The sequence below is a fragment of the Micrasema longulum genome, unplaced genomic scaffold (assembly GCF_059751315.1).
Source record: "Micrasema longulum isolate JH-2025_06_02 unplaced genomic scaffold, ASM5975131v1 h1tg001192l, whole genome shotgun sequence".
NCBI classification, from domain to species: Eukaryota; Metazoa; Arthropoda; class Insecta; order Trichoptera; family Brachycentridae; genus Micrasema; species Micrasema longulum.
Window position 1 is genome coordinate 248,414 of NW_028278379.1, and position 20,497 is coordinate 268,910.

The 20,497-nt window shown below is 30.0% G+C and overlaps 1 protein-coding gene across 1 annotated transcript in view; it reads right to left on the reverse strand.

Moving 5' to 3' along the window:
• LOC148276567 (cubilin-like) overlaps nt 1-20,497 on the reverse strand; it is a 74,541-nt gene that overhangs the window by 31,469 nt on the left and 22,575 nt on the right. The window contains 17 exon segments of the mRNA XM_088234078.1: nt 1,400-1,559; nt 3,478-3,656; nt 3,921-4,073; nt 5,742-5,963; nt 6,926-7,098; nt 7,197-7,408; nt 7,494-7,643; nt 8,543-8,745; nt 9,672-9,846; nt 10,371-10,567; nt 11,119-11,311; nt 14,096-14,277; nt 14,417-14,533; nt 15,969-16,076; nt 16,850-16,957; nt 18,865-19,027; nt 19,472-19,554. Of these exon segments, the coding sequence (XP_088090204.1) occupies nt 1,400-1,559; nt 3,478-3,656; nt 3,921-4,073; nt 5,742-5,963; nt 6,926-7,098; nt 7,197-7,408; nt 7,494-7,643; nt 8,543-8,745; nt 9,672-9,846; nt 10,371-10,567; nt 11,119-11,311; nt 14,096-14,277; nt 14,417-14,533; nt 15,969-16,076; nt 16,850-16,957; nt 18,865-19,027; nt 19,472-19,554 (2,778 nt within the window).

Here is a 20,497-nt window from a genome sequence, read left to right on the forward strand (position 1 = left end):
TGTAAAATGTTTCCCTCGGTACGGGACACCCCAGTGAGGGAACATTATTCTGTATATAAAAAGAATACAAACAATGTAAAAGTATAAATAATTTAAAAAAATACATGATGTACTGATCTCTGGGCCCCGATGACAATTGAAAGTTAACAGGCTAATCTTCAATTGTCTATAAAATTAAATGTTCTATTTAATGTGTATATTTTTATAAAAAAATTAAGTATCTTAGTTGGTAACCTGTAATTGAACAGATTTTTTTTTGAATTTTGAATCTTTTAAATATACACATTTTTGTACATAATTGATTTATTTTATTAATTTTTCACGCCCATAAGGCTTTTACATACATGGAGGTTATATTTAACATGAGTATATAAACAACATAAAATTTAAAAAATACAATATAAAGCAATTAAAGAAAGAACAGCGTTTAGATGTAAAGTTAGTATAAAAAAAGAAGATGAGTATTTAAACATAAAATTAAAAAAATACAATATAAAGAAATTAAAGATAGGATCAGTGTTAAGAAGTATAGTTGGTATAAAAATAAAAATAAAAAGATGAGTGTAGAATACCTGATTTTACATTAAAAGTAGTGTCTTTTTTTTATTTGAATATTTCTGTATATTATGTATTATTTTTCATTGTTTGTAAACCAAATAAATATACAATGGAAGATAACTATGTTAACTTCCTATTGAAATTGGGAACGTCAACAATTACGATTAGAATAAATGATTTACTTAGGATTTTTCACTCTTATGTATTAACATTAATTAATTAATTAATTATTAAAAAAATAAATCATTAAAAAAAATAAATTTGAAAGTTAATATAACTCCCGAGAAGATTATTTTATGAAAAAAAAAAGAGTTTTCTTCTATATTTGTTCTAATATGTTGATATCAATTTTCATTATATTTGTTTTTTGGTAAAATTATGTGATCTGGTTCCAGATCCTAAATCCATACAGCACCGGGTACTTAGGTAGTACCCTGTCTAGCAATAAGTAGCGCGTACTCTGAAATTAGACGTTTTCCACAACCCATTGCTATGAGAACTACGACGTTATTTGTCATCTCCCGTGCTCTAGCGAAGGTATGAAAAATATGTGTTGATGGTATTTAATTTTTAGAAAACCCTCATATAAATAAGTATATTTATTAATTTTACATTTTTAAACCAGAAGATAAATACAAAGCAATTAATATAACGCCTTTCATAATTACCTATGAAATAAAACAAAATAAACAAAAAAACATATTGAAAAACATAAAATATATAAGATGCTAAGTCAGGGTTATGTTGGCAAATGAATGGAGACTGATAACTCTATCCTCAATCGGAGTCCAATGATAGTACTCCTGATCAGGAGAGTTGATGTCTTTGTATATGTTTTTACCTGTTGGTTCATCAGATGTATATCTTGCTTTGAACTGCTTAAATCCATACTTCATTTGAGACATTAAATAGACAAGCATCTTGTTACTAGATGATTCTACTGTTTGTACAGTCGGTGTCCCAAAATGAATAAGAGATCCATAAGAGTGACCATTGTAGAACTAAAACAAATTGGATCATTAAAAAAAACATAAAGTCATTTGAAAAAGTGGGAATATTTTATTACGGACTTTACAGTTATTACACAACAATAAGTAGAATTATGTTCACAATACTAAAGCCAATCAAAGAAATCTACTGGTTATCTCATAATATATAATATAGAACGACAGAGCTCAGATAATTGTGTGCGTGCAACATTTGTGTCGATGTGTGTGTGTGTGTGTGTGTGTGTGTGTGTGTGTGTGTGTGTGTGTGTGTGTGTGTGTGTGTGTGTGTGTGTGTGTGTGTGTGTGTGTATGGGTGTATGTGCGTATGTGAATTTCGCACAATGAGTTTTTCTAGGTTATTGTGCCGTGTATTTAGATATTTTTATAACCTTATGTACTTACAAATTGTACCATGTTACAGTCATTGCTATATTATACAGCTTGTTAATCTGAAATCTGTATCATGTCACTGTCTACGTTTTTTTGTAATCTATTTATTACCAGAAATGGCGAGTCGCAGCAATGAAATGAAAATGTGAAATTGGACACGTCATTTATGGTAAATTTCGCAGTTCAACTGTAATATTTTCAAGTCAAATTCGACTCAAACTCTACTCGATTCGGACTCGATTTTTTTAATGGTAAATTATAGAGACGTCAAATTTAGAATGAACAAGTAAAATGCCGGTTCTAAGTCAACAGCAATATATTTGACCCTGCTCGATTCAAACTTGATTTTTTCATGGTGGGTCGAAGAAACAAGTAATTCAACATTATTACTTGAAATGCAATTTCTAGGTCAACTGTACTGTTTTCGAGCTGAATTTGACTTGATCTCCACTCAATTTTTTTTAAAGGGAAGCTGTGGAGAGGTGAAATTTAGATTCAGCATATTAAATTCCTTTGCTTAATCAATAGTGTTGTTTTCAGGCTAACATTTTATCGGACTTCTTTGGCATAAAAGTTCCTAACAGAAAGCCATAGTGACGGGAAATTTAGAATCATCACATGTAAACTCAATTTTCCAGATCAATAATGCTGTTTTCTAGCAAAATTTTTTTACTGGCTTCTTAGGTATAAAATCGACATTTTTATTGGTGTGTCGTAGCAAAGAGAAATTTAGAATGAGCTTTAAGAGTACTATATCAAGGGTATATCTATTTTACACGTGAAATACCTTTGAGGACATACCAGTCGTAGCGATGTAAAATTTTGAATGAAAATGTTGAATGCAATTTCATGATCAACTTTTCAACGGTAAAAAAAAGTTAAATTTAGAATCAACATATTAAATTCCTTTGCTAAATCAACAGTGCCATATTCATCCAAATTTTTGGGTATAAAGATGATTTTTAAATGGTAAATTGTAGTGATGGAGAATCAATATGTAAATTGAATTTTCTAGATCAACCATGGTATCTTGGGGCTAAAAATTTTCACGGGCGTTTTCGGTACAAAAGCGATATTTTCAACGGTATAGGTAGTAAAGTGAAATTTAGATTCAACATTTAAAATGGCATTGCTAGATCAACAGTGTTGTATTCAAGTCGATTTTCTTTCGAGGTTTTTGGTATGAAAAATAACTTTCCAAGTATATGTTTTCAACATTTTTGAAATTAAAAATCTATTTTTCAACATCAACCTTGCTGTTTTGAAGCCAAATTTTTCTTGGCCTTTTTTGGTATAAAATAAAACACACTTATGATAAATTGTAGCGACGTTGAACTTCAAAACAGACCACTATTTTACGATAAAATTACTAAGCAAGGTATGTAAAATTAAAACAAAGGACAAGACTGTTTTAGAACCAATAAAAATCTGTTTAAACTCGATCCCGAGCAAAGCCGGGCAAAAATTCAAACTATATACAAAATATAAATACTTAAGTGTAAACATGCAAAAGGTTTTTGCTATAAAAATTTTTACTTACACCTAATCTTTGAAACTGATTGCGGTCAGTAACTTTTTCGAATCCTTGGAGAATTTCAATTTTGATTTTTCTTCCTTCTGGTACAGTTATTCTCCATTCGCAGAAACGACTGTATCCTGAAGTTTGATACTTCATACCTTCCAAAAATCCACTTGGAGCAGTCAAAATACCACCACAGGCTAAATAAAAAATGTTTACAACTTTACAGTATTACTATAATATTGACAAAACACTCACATTATAAATTACATTATTTTCATATTTAACAACACTAACTTTGTAGATCATTGTAATATATAATATTTTTGAGAATTAAAAGTTAAATAACCTCGAGAAGGGCCAAGTATTGTTCCTGAAACTAGTTGGTTGTGTAAACAAATAAAGTGGTTTACAAAATAAAGTATTTTTGATTCTAAAAAATATTATATATTTTTTAAACTTACATTCTTTTGATGAATTGTATGTTAACAAAAATCCAAATAGTTTGTTATCAAAGGTTCCTTTTTTGACAGACAATTTAACAGTTGCTTGGTTCGATGCTGTTTGTATAGAAAATGTTTGGTTTTGTCCACATATTGGATCAGTCAGAAAATTTACTAAAACATAACATTAGATTAACACATTATTCAAATAATTTTAATAACAATTAAAAGAGACAATGCTCAATTTAATGTTTGACAACTTAATTCTTCCAATATCAATATCTTAGACAATTTAAAAATGTACAATTTTCACATCAAATATAAAAATAGGAAACAAATAAATTTTGAATGGCTATCGCTGTTAGAAAATTTGGACTCAGCTAATCGACCCTCTGGATTTAATCTAACAGACCACTTGTAGTTTTTCACCTCTTTGACCCGCTAACCTGAAAAACATTTGACCGGTCTCTTATACTTGCCGACTAAGTAAGGTGTTTGAACGATTCATCCTCAATCAAATAGACCATATAGATCAAAACAAAAAAATAGAAAAATAATAAAGATGAGCAAGCCAGCTTCAGACCCAGAAGACCATGTGCGGGTCAGGTGCTAAATCTTGTACAGCACATAGAGGACGATTTTGAGAAGGGAAAAGTGACAGGCGTAGCCTTCGTGGACCTTACAGCAGCATATGACACAGTCAACTACAATAAATTCCTCAAAAAAACATACACTCCAATAAAATAGTTCCAAGGCAAAAACAGCAGATGGAGGACTAAAAAAATTGGACTACCTCAGGGAAGTTTTCTTGCACCTATTCTCTACGAACAACCCGTCACTGGCTTAGCAGTTCATTTATGCCGATGACACAGCCGTAGCTGTCCAGGACACATTCCGGATGGTTGAGGAAAATTTGTCTGAATTCCTGCAGATACTTGGAGACTACTATATGGAAAATAAACTGATACCAAATTCAAGAAAAACACAACTTTCTGCATTTCACCCGAGGAATAGGGAGGCTGCTAGAGAGCTGAACATAGAATGAATGGGAGTCACCTTGATAGAACGATATGTGCGAGGAACGATAGGTGCGAGAAACGATATAATACGGAAACGCGCGGGGACTAAATGGAGGGCAACGCCATCAGTGCTTAGAACTTTGGTGTAAGGCTCATGCGTATCTCATGAACTAACAAACTAAATGATCGCAAATATTACGATAATTGCTTCACTCGACACTTTTGCATGGCGACCGGATATTAAATGGATATTTTTCAACAAAGTAGCGTATACAATTAATTTTGTAGTTCAATTAATACAAAATTCATAATTAAGAAATATAAATTGAAAACTCAAAACTAGGCTTTCAATTTACCTTAAACATAAAAATATGTATATATATTCTGGGGCGGCTCTAACAATTTGAACAAGAACTGTACTTTTACTCCTATTTTATTATCAAGTTTAATGCATTTGCCTGTGTCAAGTTGATTTGCAGTATGCACTTATTATGAATTAATTTTATTGGTTAGTTAGACGAAAACACCTTATACTCAAAATTCAAAGCAATAAATAAAATTAATGAAAATGTTGTATGAACTATTTTAAATAAGCCTATATTGAGAACATTGAGAAATTCATCCAAAATTATTTCAGATTTGACAACAAACTTGTCAGATTATTGCAAAGATTGACAATGGTCCATTCCCTTTACATATATTTTAAAAATTAATTTAACTAAGTATATAACAAAATTTCAGAATTTTTTTTTATTAAGAATACTAAGAATTTTGAAATAATAAGATATTTAATTGAGATTTATGAGAAAAAATAGATTCTTACATTCTGAATTCGTTGGTACACTTTCATAAAGTCGAAGAGAAGTATTATTGCAGTCGGCAGAAACAGGGAGCATAATATTTTTTAGATTGATCCACATAGTGTGAGCCGCAGGACCAACTATTAACCATTCACACTCTACATCAGATTGAAGCATTGATAGCTTCAGATGATCTGGTGATCTTATAACACCAGTACTTCCATACATTGTTCCTCCACAAACATCTGAAAATTATAATCAATCTATACATTTGTGTACAGTCAATTTATAATAATAAATATGGGTTAGCATTATTTTCATGGTTTTGAATTTGACTAATGTTCCCTACTGGTTTAGAGACATTGATCAAGAAACAAAAGTTGATTTTTATCTTAAAAGTGGATAAATATTTGATATAAACTACCTATTTTCTAATCATGAATAATAAACTCGGACATGTAGCACAACACTTTGCTTTATAGATGGCTACATTGATGATTAAACGTCAATCACGTTTTTGTAATGGAAAAAAACAAATACGGCTTGGTCAATTCAACCTAATTAAGTGATATGGGTAATGCTTAAGGTCGCAACAATGTTCCAAAGAAAAATCATCATATTTAGTTTTACATGTTCGTATTTATTTGACGTATTTTGACGTTTCATCATCATCACGGTCATATACGAAGCAAAGTGTAGTCGCATGCAAAAAATAAAAAATCCACAAGAAGAAATATTTCCTGCCCCCAGGAGAAGATTCATTATACCACCCTTGGGTTTAATTCCTGGCAGAGTGGATGTGAAATATTGATTGTAAAGGTTCATCTATAGTGGATTGATCACCTCACCTTCATGTAATGGATGTTTAAAATATGCTAGATTTGGTTTACAAATAGAGTGCCCTATGCACCACTGGGTGCAGAAAAGGGAATGATGATGATGTGTTTAACGAGATTTGCCAACAAACTGCAAATTGGATGACACGAAAGATGGCATAGAAGGTTCAGAAAGCTTTTACCATATTCTGTTTGAACATTCTTAGTTTACGGAGAAAGAATCACAATAATATAAAATATAGTAGTCATAGTTTCGATTCCCATTATTAAATAATGAGAGTAGTGTAAATAAAATAATTAAAGTAATCCAATAATTTAAAAAGATGATTATAATTATTGATTAATATGACAAAACAAATATTTATATTCACCAATAGATATTTTAGCTTTAAAACCATTTCTCGGATTTGTAGTATCGGTTAGAAATTTTATCAACATAGTATTGCCAGTTGTCTTGATTGTGCTAGGCGCGGTACAGAATTTGCTTAGTAAATTAGACAATTCAGTACCGCCATCTCGAATCTCCAGATATTCTTCGGGGCAGCTATAAATTCACAATACGCATGTAATTTATAAGATACATTAACAATTAATATTAAATAATAAAAAAAAATATTTTAAATGTATGCGAGTTCATAATACTTTGTAGTTGGTGTAAGATCAAATCTGTCAATAAAATCAATGCGAAGCCTTTCTCCGGCGTTTGTATAAATGGTCCATAAACATTGAGTATGCGGATGTGGAATATTGGGATAGTTAGGAGAATTTATGACAGTGCTGTTTTCTTCTCTTGACAATTGTATTTTCGTTCCACATTCCCTGGATACTTCGCTGTATTTAAGAACAAACGCATCCTGAAAACATTTTTTCAATCAATAAAATTAGACATAAATAATTTAAAGAATAAAGTAATGATAATATAATATAACCAAAGCTCACCATGGAAGCATGGAATGGAACGCTTTGCAAGGAGTGATAATTGAGATTAGCGTTGTTCCCAGAAGTTGTTAAATTATCGGCAGGTATGGATGATCCACAATATTTACCATTACCAAGAAGCGGTGAATGAATGCTTTCTCCATTTCTTAACTAAAATTAATTTAAGAAGTAAAATAATTTCATCATAATGCGAAGCACATTGAAAGCATTATTATAATATATTAGAATTTATAAATTGACAAAAAAATATATATGAGCAGATTTTTTTTCAAATGACTCAATCAGACAAAAAACCTGGTTCGAGAACTGTAATAATTAAACAATATTTTTAGTCATTGCCTAAAAAGTGAAATAATGCTGTCAGATGAATCTCGCCGGCATCAATAAAGGTTTCAACTCTTTGACTTAACAAAAATCGACAAATAGAAGAATTGAAGAAATATAGATGTTCAAACATATACAGAATGATAAATGTTACAGTGGGTGAAATGGCCACATAAACCAGCCAATGACAGGTCATAAGTCCTATAAATGCCTAAACTTCCATATTCCCTACTCAAAATTGTTTTTCAATATTTTTTAGAGGTATAAATAAAATAACTTTGTTTTACGGACCACTTTTTATTCACATAACCGAATAGCTTCGATCTTGTTAATTTCCTAAGTGAAATCCAGTCTTGTCTACAAACATTTGGACATACTCAAAAATTGTTTAAATAAAACTATTTGTTGTATTTGATAAAATAATAAAAACATTTTGAATGTCTTATTTTTTACTTTGGAATCTTTCCTGTTCTATTAGTCTCAAAAATGATAAATGGAATCACTGGCCGAAAGTGCAAGAGTAACATTTAAAAAAAATATTTGAAAATTTATTTATTAACCCTTACGGATTATATAGTTCATTTTACGAAAAAAGATTAAATTTTTACATTCATACTCTGTTGTTGAAAATTTTATTTTTTTACATCTTTTGAAAAGTTTGTCTCAGTCATTTGTTTAGTTTTGTCTGGTAGTATTATATTATATTGTATTATATTTGTATTTACCATTATGTAATTCAAACACTGATCAGAGTCTATATTTGGTATGTTCATTTCCAAAAATTCCAATTTAATAATCCTTCCAGGTCTGGCAATTATATTCCAATGGCAATCTAACTCTCGTCTAAATCCCTTATACAAAAGTAAAGGTGTGTTTATAAAGGATGGCTTAATTATTCCAGAAGGATTCCTTATAGTAGCACCACATTCTACAATAAAAAATATATGGAAATTATTAAGCAAAATTGTGGTGGCAGAAAGTGCTCTTCGGAGAAGATGAGTTTTGTATTCGATTTTGATTCAAATTATTCGAATATGAACAATGGGATGTGAAATAGGATTTTTATTTTCTTGCCAATATCATTCGAAAGGAAAACTGACAAATTAAATGAAAATCTCAAAACATAATTTTAAAAAAATCAGAATAATTAGTAAATGATATTGCACAGAAGTAGTATTTAAATTTTATTGTAATACTACATTGTTAAATTTAAAAAAAAAGAGAAATACTTGAGTTCTTATTATTTACTAGAATATTTAAATTTTCAGACCATTTCTTAAAAGTCGCCAAAAACTTGTGCTGGAAAAATGTAAATCAAGTTGTGGTAGAGTGGGATTTGAACCTGGGACCTTTGGTCCGTGAGTCCACAATACTACCACGGAACCACGACCCGTAAAAATATGTGTATGATTTTTTTTATCTACAAAATTAATTTAAGAATCCTCCTCACTGTTTTAAAGAGGACTGTGCGGTATTTGATGTCAAATTTGCATTGTTCACATGTCACTCAAATATTTTTTTGATTTAATTTGCTTCAGCCATTTGAAGATTACTATGCCGGATTTTCTATTGGCTTCGATGATGATGACAAATCTCAAAGAGAAAATAAATAAAGCTGATAAATTTACTAATATAATGTTTGAGACAGGTCAGTGGTCCCGTGGTCACGGACTCTGAATTATGAAGTCCTAAGTTCGAATCCCAATCCAATACAGCTTTTTTACCATTTTGTAACAAAGTTAATGGATTTTTAAAAAAATTATTGGTGATTAGAACATATTTTTTATTATTTTACGTATATATAGCAATCAATACCATTTTATTATTTGAAATAAGATAATTAATAGAATTTACCTGAATATATAAAAGCCTCAAATCCTGATTTGTTAGTACTCATATCCGTTTCAAACACAACTTTAAGGAGAGTAGTTGATTTTATTGTATTCATTTCAGTAGCATTGGATAAACAAACATCATCTCCAATCTTAGTCCATATTTCGGAGTCTTTTTCTCCCGAATATAATGAAATCTGTACAGTGCATTAATTTAATTTTATTTGATAGTAAATAAGGTAAATTTCCAATTATTTGATAAAGTTAGAACAAATTAAAATTGAAAGACTGATTCATAAAAATGCAAACTGATTTATTTTACAGAGGAAGAAAGAACAAAGACTAGAATCATTAATATTTTTTTCTGTAGCATCAGAATGAGCATACGGCCCATCATCACCTAATGGTGCATAGGACACTGCATTGGTACACCAATCGCAGCGTATCTTGATCATTTTTGTTACATGAAGGTAAGATGATCAGTCGTACGCTTCAGGTAATCAGGAATTGAACCCGAGTCCTCTTGTACGGCAGGCAAATGCGCTGACCATTACACCACGAGGCCGACAGGCTAAGGCCCAATTACGAGGAAATTACAGGGATCGAGCGAGGAACCCTAATACATGGGTCGGTTTCCTTTACATTTTCTGACATTCACCTCTATGGTGTTGCATGGCAAATGTAAATATGATAGTGTTAAAAATGAAGTTTTAAATGTCACCTTATCCATGAAGCATTCACTGCTCTCTTCCAGTGACACTACTAAAAACTTAATATCAAGATGGTGAGAGTGCTCAGTTTCATATATCCACTCACAGTGAAGACTGTTATTGTATCCTTCAGGATAACCTGGGGATTTCAGTTTAACAAAGCCGGAAATAGGAATAAAAATAGGAGATTTGCTTCCACAAAAGCTATCTAAAAAAAAAAAAAAACATTTTACGAAAATTACATAAATATATTTTTTTTAATAATTTAAGTCAGAAATATTGGAAATCCGATGAAGAACTTTGATAGATTGCTAAATTGAGATATTTACTTTTCAATTAATAAATTATTAATAAGGAAACAGTTACAGTTACATGCTAGGAAATTTGGCCCTCAATTGGGCGCATTAGCAATAAATTTAAAGATATTATCATATTCTGAGACAAAACCTTAAAATATAAAATATGAGTGTGATAAAATAAACCAAATGGTTACATTTTTTAAATGTATTCTCTACTAGTAACCAAATATACAATAAAATAAAAACAAGAACATGGGATGGTCAGAAAAAAATTGTGACAAGATTTATAAATGTGGACAAAGGTAGAATTGTATGGCATTCCTTCCTCTTTTCTTACCCTTGCTGGGAATGCAGTAGTGGTTAGTAGTAGTAGTAATAAATTAATGCATTCTCATGAATTCATTCTCGTCCTAATCCGGAGTGAAGGATAACCCTACTACATATGTAAATAAGAAGATACCTGAAGATATTGGATTGCTGTCCATGTCATATTCAACTCGAAGCCAATCTAACAAGAAGATTACTCCTTTGGAAAAAGAATCAGTGTGTAGTGAGATGTATACCAAATTAGATGTAGATGTAACTGATTCGGGTAAATTATTTTCACAAGTCTCTAAAAGTGAAGGAGCAGTTTCATCATAACCGTCATAAATCTGAAAAAAAAAAGTAGTAAATAATTTTTTTATCTGTCAGCTAGAAGAGTATGGGTTGATTGTTTATGCGTGGAAATAACGGATTTGTTATACATTATAACTACAAATACCCACATCTTTAAATTCCAAAGTAAAACAGGCCAAATTAAGTTTTAGAAATAAAAATTATTATCACATTAATAAAAGGATAAGTGATTTGAAAACATTGAAAAAATATAGTTGACTTTTTTTAGTAATAAAATGGCGATGTAACATAAAATTATATATTTATGCTGGTATTCTGTATTTCTTAATTAATTGTTCTGTGGCTTTTTACAAGATGATAGATTCCATTTTTATGTAGAAAGTTATAAATGAATTTAATTGAAATAACATAGGTATTAAGTATCTCAGATTGCTGACCATATTATACTTTACATACGTACATACTACACACATACATATCTACTTCATAGAGCTAGAGAATGGCATTTGGTCAGTCATTTTTACAGAACTTGTGAGTAAAGCTAGTCTCAACATGAGCAGCAGATTTCGGCATGCGAAGTACATAATTTTTTTCAGCAGCATTGTGCCCCGGAGTTGAAATTTTTCTAGTGAAAGTACACACAATGAGTAATTTATTGACTATAAAAATAAAATCAAAAGAATGATAAACTAATCTAACAGCTAAGTTGTTGGTTCTGAGGCGAGGAGTGGTCCTAAGTTTTAATGTCACTAGACTACAACTTGATTCCCATTTTCTAATAATAAGTTATTACAACTCATAGATACATATTTTGCGATGTTTAGCGTAATAACAAAATTCATCACTATCCTATGAGGGGAAGTGAAGGTTTCAGACTCCCCAAAACAAGAATCCAGGCAACTCAAAACAATCTGTACCATAAAGGACTTTATTATGTTTAATGAGTATTCAAAAGAGATGAGGGATGCTGGGTCTATCGGATCATTTTGTGGGATGGCAATTATTTTTGTTAAAAACAAACATTCATATAGGTAGATAGAGTGTCATCGGAAAGCGTCTGGATTTTATAACTATGTTTTGTTTTTGAAATTATTTGTGTAAATATATTGTTTATTAGTTAAGGTGTTAAAATTTTACTAGGTGTTAAAATTTTATTTGTACAACTATGTAAAAATAAATACATTACATAGAATAATGGCCAATAAAATTGAAATATTTGGATAAATTCTAAAAACACAAATATTTATTTTTAAAAGATAATCTAGATTTAACTCAATCTTATTGGGCACATCATTGACATCAACCTAATAAAACCAGATTGATTATTTTTTTAGTTCAAAGATTCATGTTAATAATATTTTGGTTTGATATCGAATTGATATACTGAAAATGAAATTATCAAATAACATACAATCACTGTTTAAGTGAAAAAAACCACCAATGTATAGTAAATAGACATCTTATTCCTATACTTGCTGTATCTAAGATATAGCAAATATTGGATTGCCCTCAATATTACTGTCAACAAAAGTATTTTATTTTGGATACCTTACCAAATTTTAATTTTATATCATTAGAAAAAATGTGATTCCTAATGAAAAAATGGTATTTTCATATTTTGTTGGTCTTACATTTCAAATCATCATAAAGTAATAAAGTTGCTTTTCTGCCGATGTTTTTTGTAAATCCATTGGTCATGACAGACAGATGATAAAATAAAATGAATATTTGAGGCATCAACTTCAAATTATTTAACTATATATATACATATATTTTTATTTATTTAGTGGATGTGAAATCACTAATATTATAGTGATTTTGCACAAAAAAAATACATAGCTTGAGATGATAAAACATTAAGTGACCCTTAAACATAAAATATGAGTGTTTGTTAGATCTGTAAGTTTCTGACACTTATTTCATTCTATGTTACCACAATGATGGCAGTTATTTGGGCAAATAATGGTTCAAATTATTGTTACATTGTTAGTGTATTTGTTGCAAAATCAACAATTAAAATAATGCTTCTGAAGAGTCCAATGCAGACATCTACTGAATAAATATTCCACAAATCACGACTTATGCGCTAAAATAAAAGTCATTAATATCCTTTCACATATTAATGAGTAGGCGGGAGGGTGGGATCTCAAAGATAATCAATTTGAAATTTATTCTTAAAATTTCTATAATTGACTTGCTTTATCTATGGTTAGTTCGGTTTGCTTTTCGTTTCGGTTTTGTAGTAGGATTTAGAATTTGTGAACAGAATAATAATGCGATGTCACCATAGACTAACGGATCATCGCATTTTTTTCATAGCTATATTTGGAGGACCGGCAATAGATATAAGGTATTTTCTGTTCCAGAAAATATATCATTCCATTAGAAAAATTCTTATTACTAAACGACAAAACTGATTAATTACCGAACCAATTTCTTTCTAAATAAAAGCTACTAGATATATTATATGGTATACAAGTATTAAAATAGAGTTCAATTTTGTGATTATTAAAAAAACAGAAACCATTGTGCTATATACAGGGATTATGACCTATCATTGGCTGGTTTAAGTTGTGTAACATTTAACATTCTGCTTACTTGGAACATCCATATATTTTTTAAATTATTCTATTGGTTGAAGTTTTGCGAAGTTTAGAGTTTCATATTTACTTTTCTAAAATGCTCTCCATCTCTTTTGTAATATGTTAATCTTGATAACTCCCTTAGGGGGTAAAAGCCATTTAAAAAAGTAAAATCTTTGTCTACAAACATTTTGGCAAATTCAAAATATTGTTGAATTAAGTAATATCAGATCTTACCGCAAAATTGCTGAAACATCCATCGCCAAATTTGTCAATTTTAAATTCCTTAAATGTTATTAGGATGTTTCCCCCGAATTCAACAGTTATACGCCAATGATAATCTGCAGATTGAATATAATATTGGGGATAAAGGGGTGACGTTAACTGGCCTTGATTTCCAGTTATTTGAGTGTTGTGTTCTGAAAAAAAATATACAGGTTAATTTGCACAGTAGAAAAACATTTTTTTTTGCACTTTTAGTATGATAAAAATCAGGTGAAAAATATCAAATACTTAAACCAGACTAAAAAAATATTTCAAATATGTATATAATCTAACCATATGTGTAAAAGGCAACAAATCCAGAAGCAACAGCCTCATTATCACTGCGAAACTTTATCCACATTTTGTTAGTAGCAGTCAAGTTACTTGGAATATCGTTACCGCAGAAAAGTCCTAGAAAACATAAATGAACAAATTACAAAAACCTTCCGTAAAATACATAACTTTTAAAAATATAACAAACTATAAAATGTAATTCCCTGTTTGGCTATTCATTCTTTAGTTTATTTATATCATAGTCTTGAAAAATGATGTGGAGAGGAGGGGTGCATACTGATGAAATAGTACTTGATTAAATTTGCAATATTGAAAAAACAAATTTAAGATAGATATCAATATAACTTAACTTAATTCTTAATATAACGGACTTATTGGTTTGTTGTTCTTTTTAACCCTTATTACTACACAAATCTTACATCTGACCTTATATCTAACAAAACTATAATAATAATTATAATGAACTTACGCTAACTTGATTAAATCGACTTAAGTGTGAACATAGAGATTAAAATATTATTTATTTACATGGTATTTTCTTTATAATCATAATTAGCTCACAGTAACTTAATTAAATAAAATTAAATATGAACTTGGAGATTAAAATATTATGTTGCATTTGATTTCGCTTTCTGGTGTACTGTTTCATAGAGGCTTCTGGACTGGAACCTAAGGCATGAGGCAGATCGCCATACCTTCTACGTAACAAAGGGTGCCAAGGTACGCTGCAATTGGTGAACTAATTCAGAGCCATATGCACCACCAATTACGGATGAGGATGACAAATTTTATTCTCAAATATACACATTAAATTATTGGAAAAGGTGTCAGGTTCGATTCCCGGTAAGGAAGAGCATTAAATAATTGAAAATATATAATAATAAATATGTGAGTATATTTTAATTGTGATTCCTGCAAATCCCTGGACTTGTAGACAACTGAAGCTTCAGAAGGATCTATTTGCTGTCTTGTAGAAGTGACTAGAATATGTTTCAATACTTTACACCGTGTCAAATGCCTTATGTATCTTTTCCGTATGCAGATAAATAAAGGTGTGGTTTCCCACATTCCGGGGATGGGAATTTTAGACACTTTACGATTGGGTTGGATTAAGTCAGGTACAATTCCTGGTCTCTCGGAAGAATTTTATGAATAGCTCCATGGTACAGAGTCGTGTTTCTATTACCTCCATAATATATGGTCGGATCGATTCCCGACATGGTTAATTTGAAATATTTATTTAAAAGGGTGTTTTCAAACTAGAATATTTCAGAGTCCCTGGACTGGTACCTGAAGAGTTATGATCAAGATACGCTGCGATTATTAATTAATTACGAATACCAATTATTTAAGTGTAGCGGATTGCAAGTAATTTGTTACAGCTTAGAATTTTACCGAACGTCCAAACATGATTTTTATTATTGTCTTATTGCCAAAGGTTTTTTGTTTGTAAAAGCCGCCTTGATATTTTCCATAAATCAAACACTTACATTTAAGTTACAAGATCATTAACTTAAAGTTTTAAAAATTGTGGGGAAATAATTTTTCATACCTAATATTTTTCCAGAAGAATTTATTTCTCTGATTTCCAGATAATCTTCATCACAGTTGTCAGATAAATCTATATCGAATTTTGTAAATGATAGCAAAATCCCATTACCTGAAATAGACTAAATCAATTACCATAAGCACACCAGGAAAAAAACATTATATTTAAATAAAAAAAATCTGTGCAATAACCGTGTGTTCGTTCATATTTTTAACAGACTAAAATTATCGTAGATATATTTTCTATTGTAATCAAATATACTGAATCACAGTCTGAGAGACAACAGTGTTTAAAACATATCCTGTCTCACTATTTTTAATATTTTGATTTATTTTTTTATAAGGAAGAGTCTAAAAGGAAGCTCAGTGCTATTAAAAATCGGATTATAAATTATCTTTTTTAACATAATAGGGGGCATTAAATTACACAGCAAAACTTTTTTAAAAAAAGGTATAACCTGCTAAGTCTCTATTTTAGAGGCTTTTCAGCAGGTAGGCAAGAGAGGATATGGAAAGAAGTTATGAAAAATACACAATCGAAAATAAAATCTTTCTTAGATATCTTTCCTACAACTGGTAAGAATCGAACGCCAGTTTCACAGTCAGTCGTCTATCCAACTGCGCCATGGCGCCTGTTTTGTAGTGTCAATGTATTCATAGAACATAAACGTATATAAAAACACAACAAACCGAGCTTCGTGCGATAAATGATGACATTACACATGTGACAGTATATTTTTTATATCAAGTTCCAGCGAAGATTTCATAAATAAAAAACTTTAAATTACAAAAAAAAAACTCAGCTTAGTTAAATAGTTGGTATATATTTAAAAACGATATTTAAAAAAAATTAATTCCTTATCGTAAATGTATAGTATTTTTTACCAGGTGATGAATTGATAGTCCAAACACATTCAGTATTCATTGGATAAGAATCTGGAAACATTGGTGATGTAAATATTCCTTCTTCAGAAGTCAACTGCCCCCCACATGCTAGAAATAAATAAAATAAATTGTTTGAATAATTATTAAAAATACAGTTTTTATGAGTAATACAAATAAGTTGTACACAATAATTATGAAATTATTGCTCATAATTACATTACCTAGTCATTTAAATTAAGAGACATTATTTGTGGTCTAGATACAAAAAGTTTTCATTTAATAACTCACATTTACACACAGTTACAGAGAAGCTCGCTGTAAAACAACAAAGCAGGTTAATCACTCATAGCCATTGCTGCTTCACGACAACGCCCGGCCACACGCTTTACGGCAAACAGACTATAAGCTAAGATCTGAAGCTAGAGACTCCGTCATACATCACACATCATACTGACCGGACATTCTTTAACTGATTACTTTTTTTTTCGAAACTTGGATAACTTTTTACAAGGGAAAAAATTTTGCTCGAGTCAGTGAAAATGCCTTCATAGCATTTGCCGTCTCTCGCCCACAGAAATTTTACAGCAAAGGCATCAATCAACTACCATGAAATTGCAAAACTGTAATATGGGACAATATATAAATTGTTTCAATTTGTAATTTTCATACAAACCAAATACAGTTGAACTCGGTTATAACGATCAAGGAAATAGCGAGATCTAAGATGTAACGCGAAAACATTACTTGACATTTTAGTTCATGCTTTTTTCCATATAATTATTCACTGTTATAACAAGCTACTTCTCAGATATACCGAACAAAAATATTGTCAAAAATTACACAAAAATCTTCAACTGTTAAAAACATCATTCTCGAAATCAGAACCTAAGTAATAAAATCCAAACGGTCGGCTAACGTAAAGGATAAATACCGCCGGGCGTTTGGATCGGATTATGTTTATGATAGCTATGTAAGTGTCTAAGTACCTAAATGGATTTTTCGCCGACAATATTGAAAAATGAACACACATGGTTTTTAAAAAATCCAAGCTTAGTGAACTCAGTAAGCGCCGGCAGTAAAAAACAAAGAAGACAATTTGCCTTGGTCCGAGTGGTTGAAACGTAACGATATTTTCTTTTTCAATGGTGAAATGGATGATTTTGTGCGTATTGACGAGGACTTGTTAACTTCTGGGCTTCCCACAGAGAGTGATATTGTGGAGGCTGTACTCAACAAAGATGATGGCAGTGATGATTATGATGGGTCCAGTGAATGTAAAATTGAGAATTCAAACCCAGTAACGACAGTCTCCAGAGGTCATGATATATTGGACGAGCTAGTTGAGTTTTTTGCACAAAACACAGAGGCAACCCAAGAGTCGTTTAATGGGTTGAGTGCTTTGAGGGGAAATTTAAGAGCTATGGGAGTGAAATCAATAAAGCAAGCATCAATTAAAAAATTTATGGAAAAAGAGGATTGACAGAAAAATGTGTATGTAACGGATGTACAAATAGATTTTAATAATTGTGTATTTATTTTTTATTACGACCATCAGTTTAATGTAACATACATACTTGATGTCTATATGTGAAAGGTATGTTTGTAAGCATTTATTATAATTTTCCTTAACATTTTTATTTAAATTTTCTGTATGAATTATGTGTACATAGTATGTACTATATATTATATGTATTTACTTGTTTCCTTAGTTACAATTTGCAATAGCTATTGTATAAAAAACACCATTCTCTGGTATTACGAGTTACGCTTATAACGAGCAAATTTAATCGGTCCCATCTTCCTCGTAATAACCAAGTTCGACTGTAATTATTTTTTTTTTTTTTACAAAATAGCAATTCATAAAATGTTTAAAATAATAATCCAACAGCACTATTATTTTAAAGATAATTCATTTAACATATTTTTGTTAAGATTTAATCAGAGTGGAAATACAAATGTACATATTGCAGTAATTACAATGAATGTAAAATAAACATGTAAAATAAAATAATCACCTGATGTCAGAACTGAATAATGAATGGAATAGCTTCCTTTGTCAGTATATTTGTTCCTTGAAATTATAGTTAAAGCATTCCCAGAACTGACTATGGCGGGAGGTGTTCTGTTCCCACAGTACTTCCCAACTAGAGGAGCATCACCAGAATATCCATTAAATACCTACAAAATTAATCATTATAAAAGTTATTTCACAAGCTTCAGGAAGCATTCCAAACACATTGTTATGATTATAATATGTGTAATTTAAAAGCAAAAAGACAAGAAACAGTAAGTGGTTTTGTGAGATTTAAAATGTGTCATTTCAGTTTAATACACATTTACATTAATTTTATGTTATGCCTAAATGTATAACCAACATACTCCAAACTGTATAAGAATCATGAAGATACACAATATATTTTCTGTACTATTCGTGTTTTTTTACTATCACTTTTTTTAAGGTCGTTATGTCAGTTAAGTCATCATTATGCTTATTTATTTTAATATTCAATTATTTTTTTAAAATAAATGTAAATGTATAAATAAATCAGAAATTAGTTATTTTACACTTAATAAATTTATTCTGAACATACTAAATAAGGCATAAACAATAAATATACGTACCTCTAAATAAAAGTTTTCGCAGGAATTTGAGTCAGACAATAGTGACAAATCTATATGTGTAATTGTCACAGTTACTTTTTGATCTAAAAAAAAGGACATATATCAAAACCTTATATATGTTTGATTTTATCACTATTCATTACTATCGAAATATGAAACAAACAATGGACTATGTACAATCATTTCGACTATAAAATATTTCAAATAAACAAACTAGAAAATTCCAATTATTACTGTGTGCAGATAAAAAGTACGAGTTTATAAAATACAATAAATATAAATGTTTATAATATATTTGTTAGTTTTTTTAGTATATATAATATATTTTTAGAGCTCATTAAAATCGGACTATTTCATTTAGCATTTCCGGGAAACATGTTCAACAATGGCATATGTCCCCATACATACTTATGGGTAGTTATCAGTTATGAAAAAAACAGTCTTTAATCATGGTGCAGCCTACGCTCGAGTGTCAAAATCGTTCAATTTTACAACCCAAAAAATACATTTCAAAGCTGCTTACGTAAAAAAAAAATTGACAATAAGAAAGATAGTTTATTTATAAATATCATTTTAAAAGCATCAGAAAAAGGTCCTAAAAATGACCTAATTTTGCGAGAAATTCAAATACTACTAATAACAGGTGTGAATTAAATAAATTTTTAAAATACTGCATAAAACATTGACAACATAGAAAAAGTAAGTTACACTAAAAATATATAAAATTAAAAAAAATAAATAAATAAAAATGAGAATTTTAAAAAAAATCATTAATGAAGAGAGTAAGATATGTTTGATTTTTGTCGGGCGCCAGTTATTCATACAGAATAACAAATTGGTAAGTTTGCATTCAGTCAAATTATATCAATGTGGAGGGGTAAGAAAGGAATAAAAACAAGTTGCGTAATTTAAATGTATTTTCAATAATTTCTTGTATTAAAATTTGACTAACCTAACTTAAACTAGCCTTAAACCTACTTAAACAATACCCTTAAATTTAACCTTACGCCCTGATGCGGCGGCGCG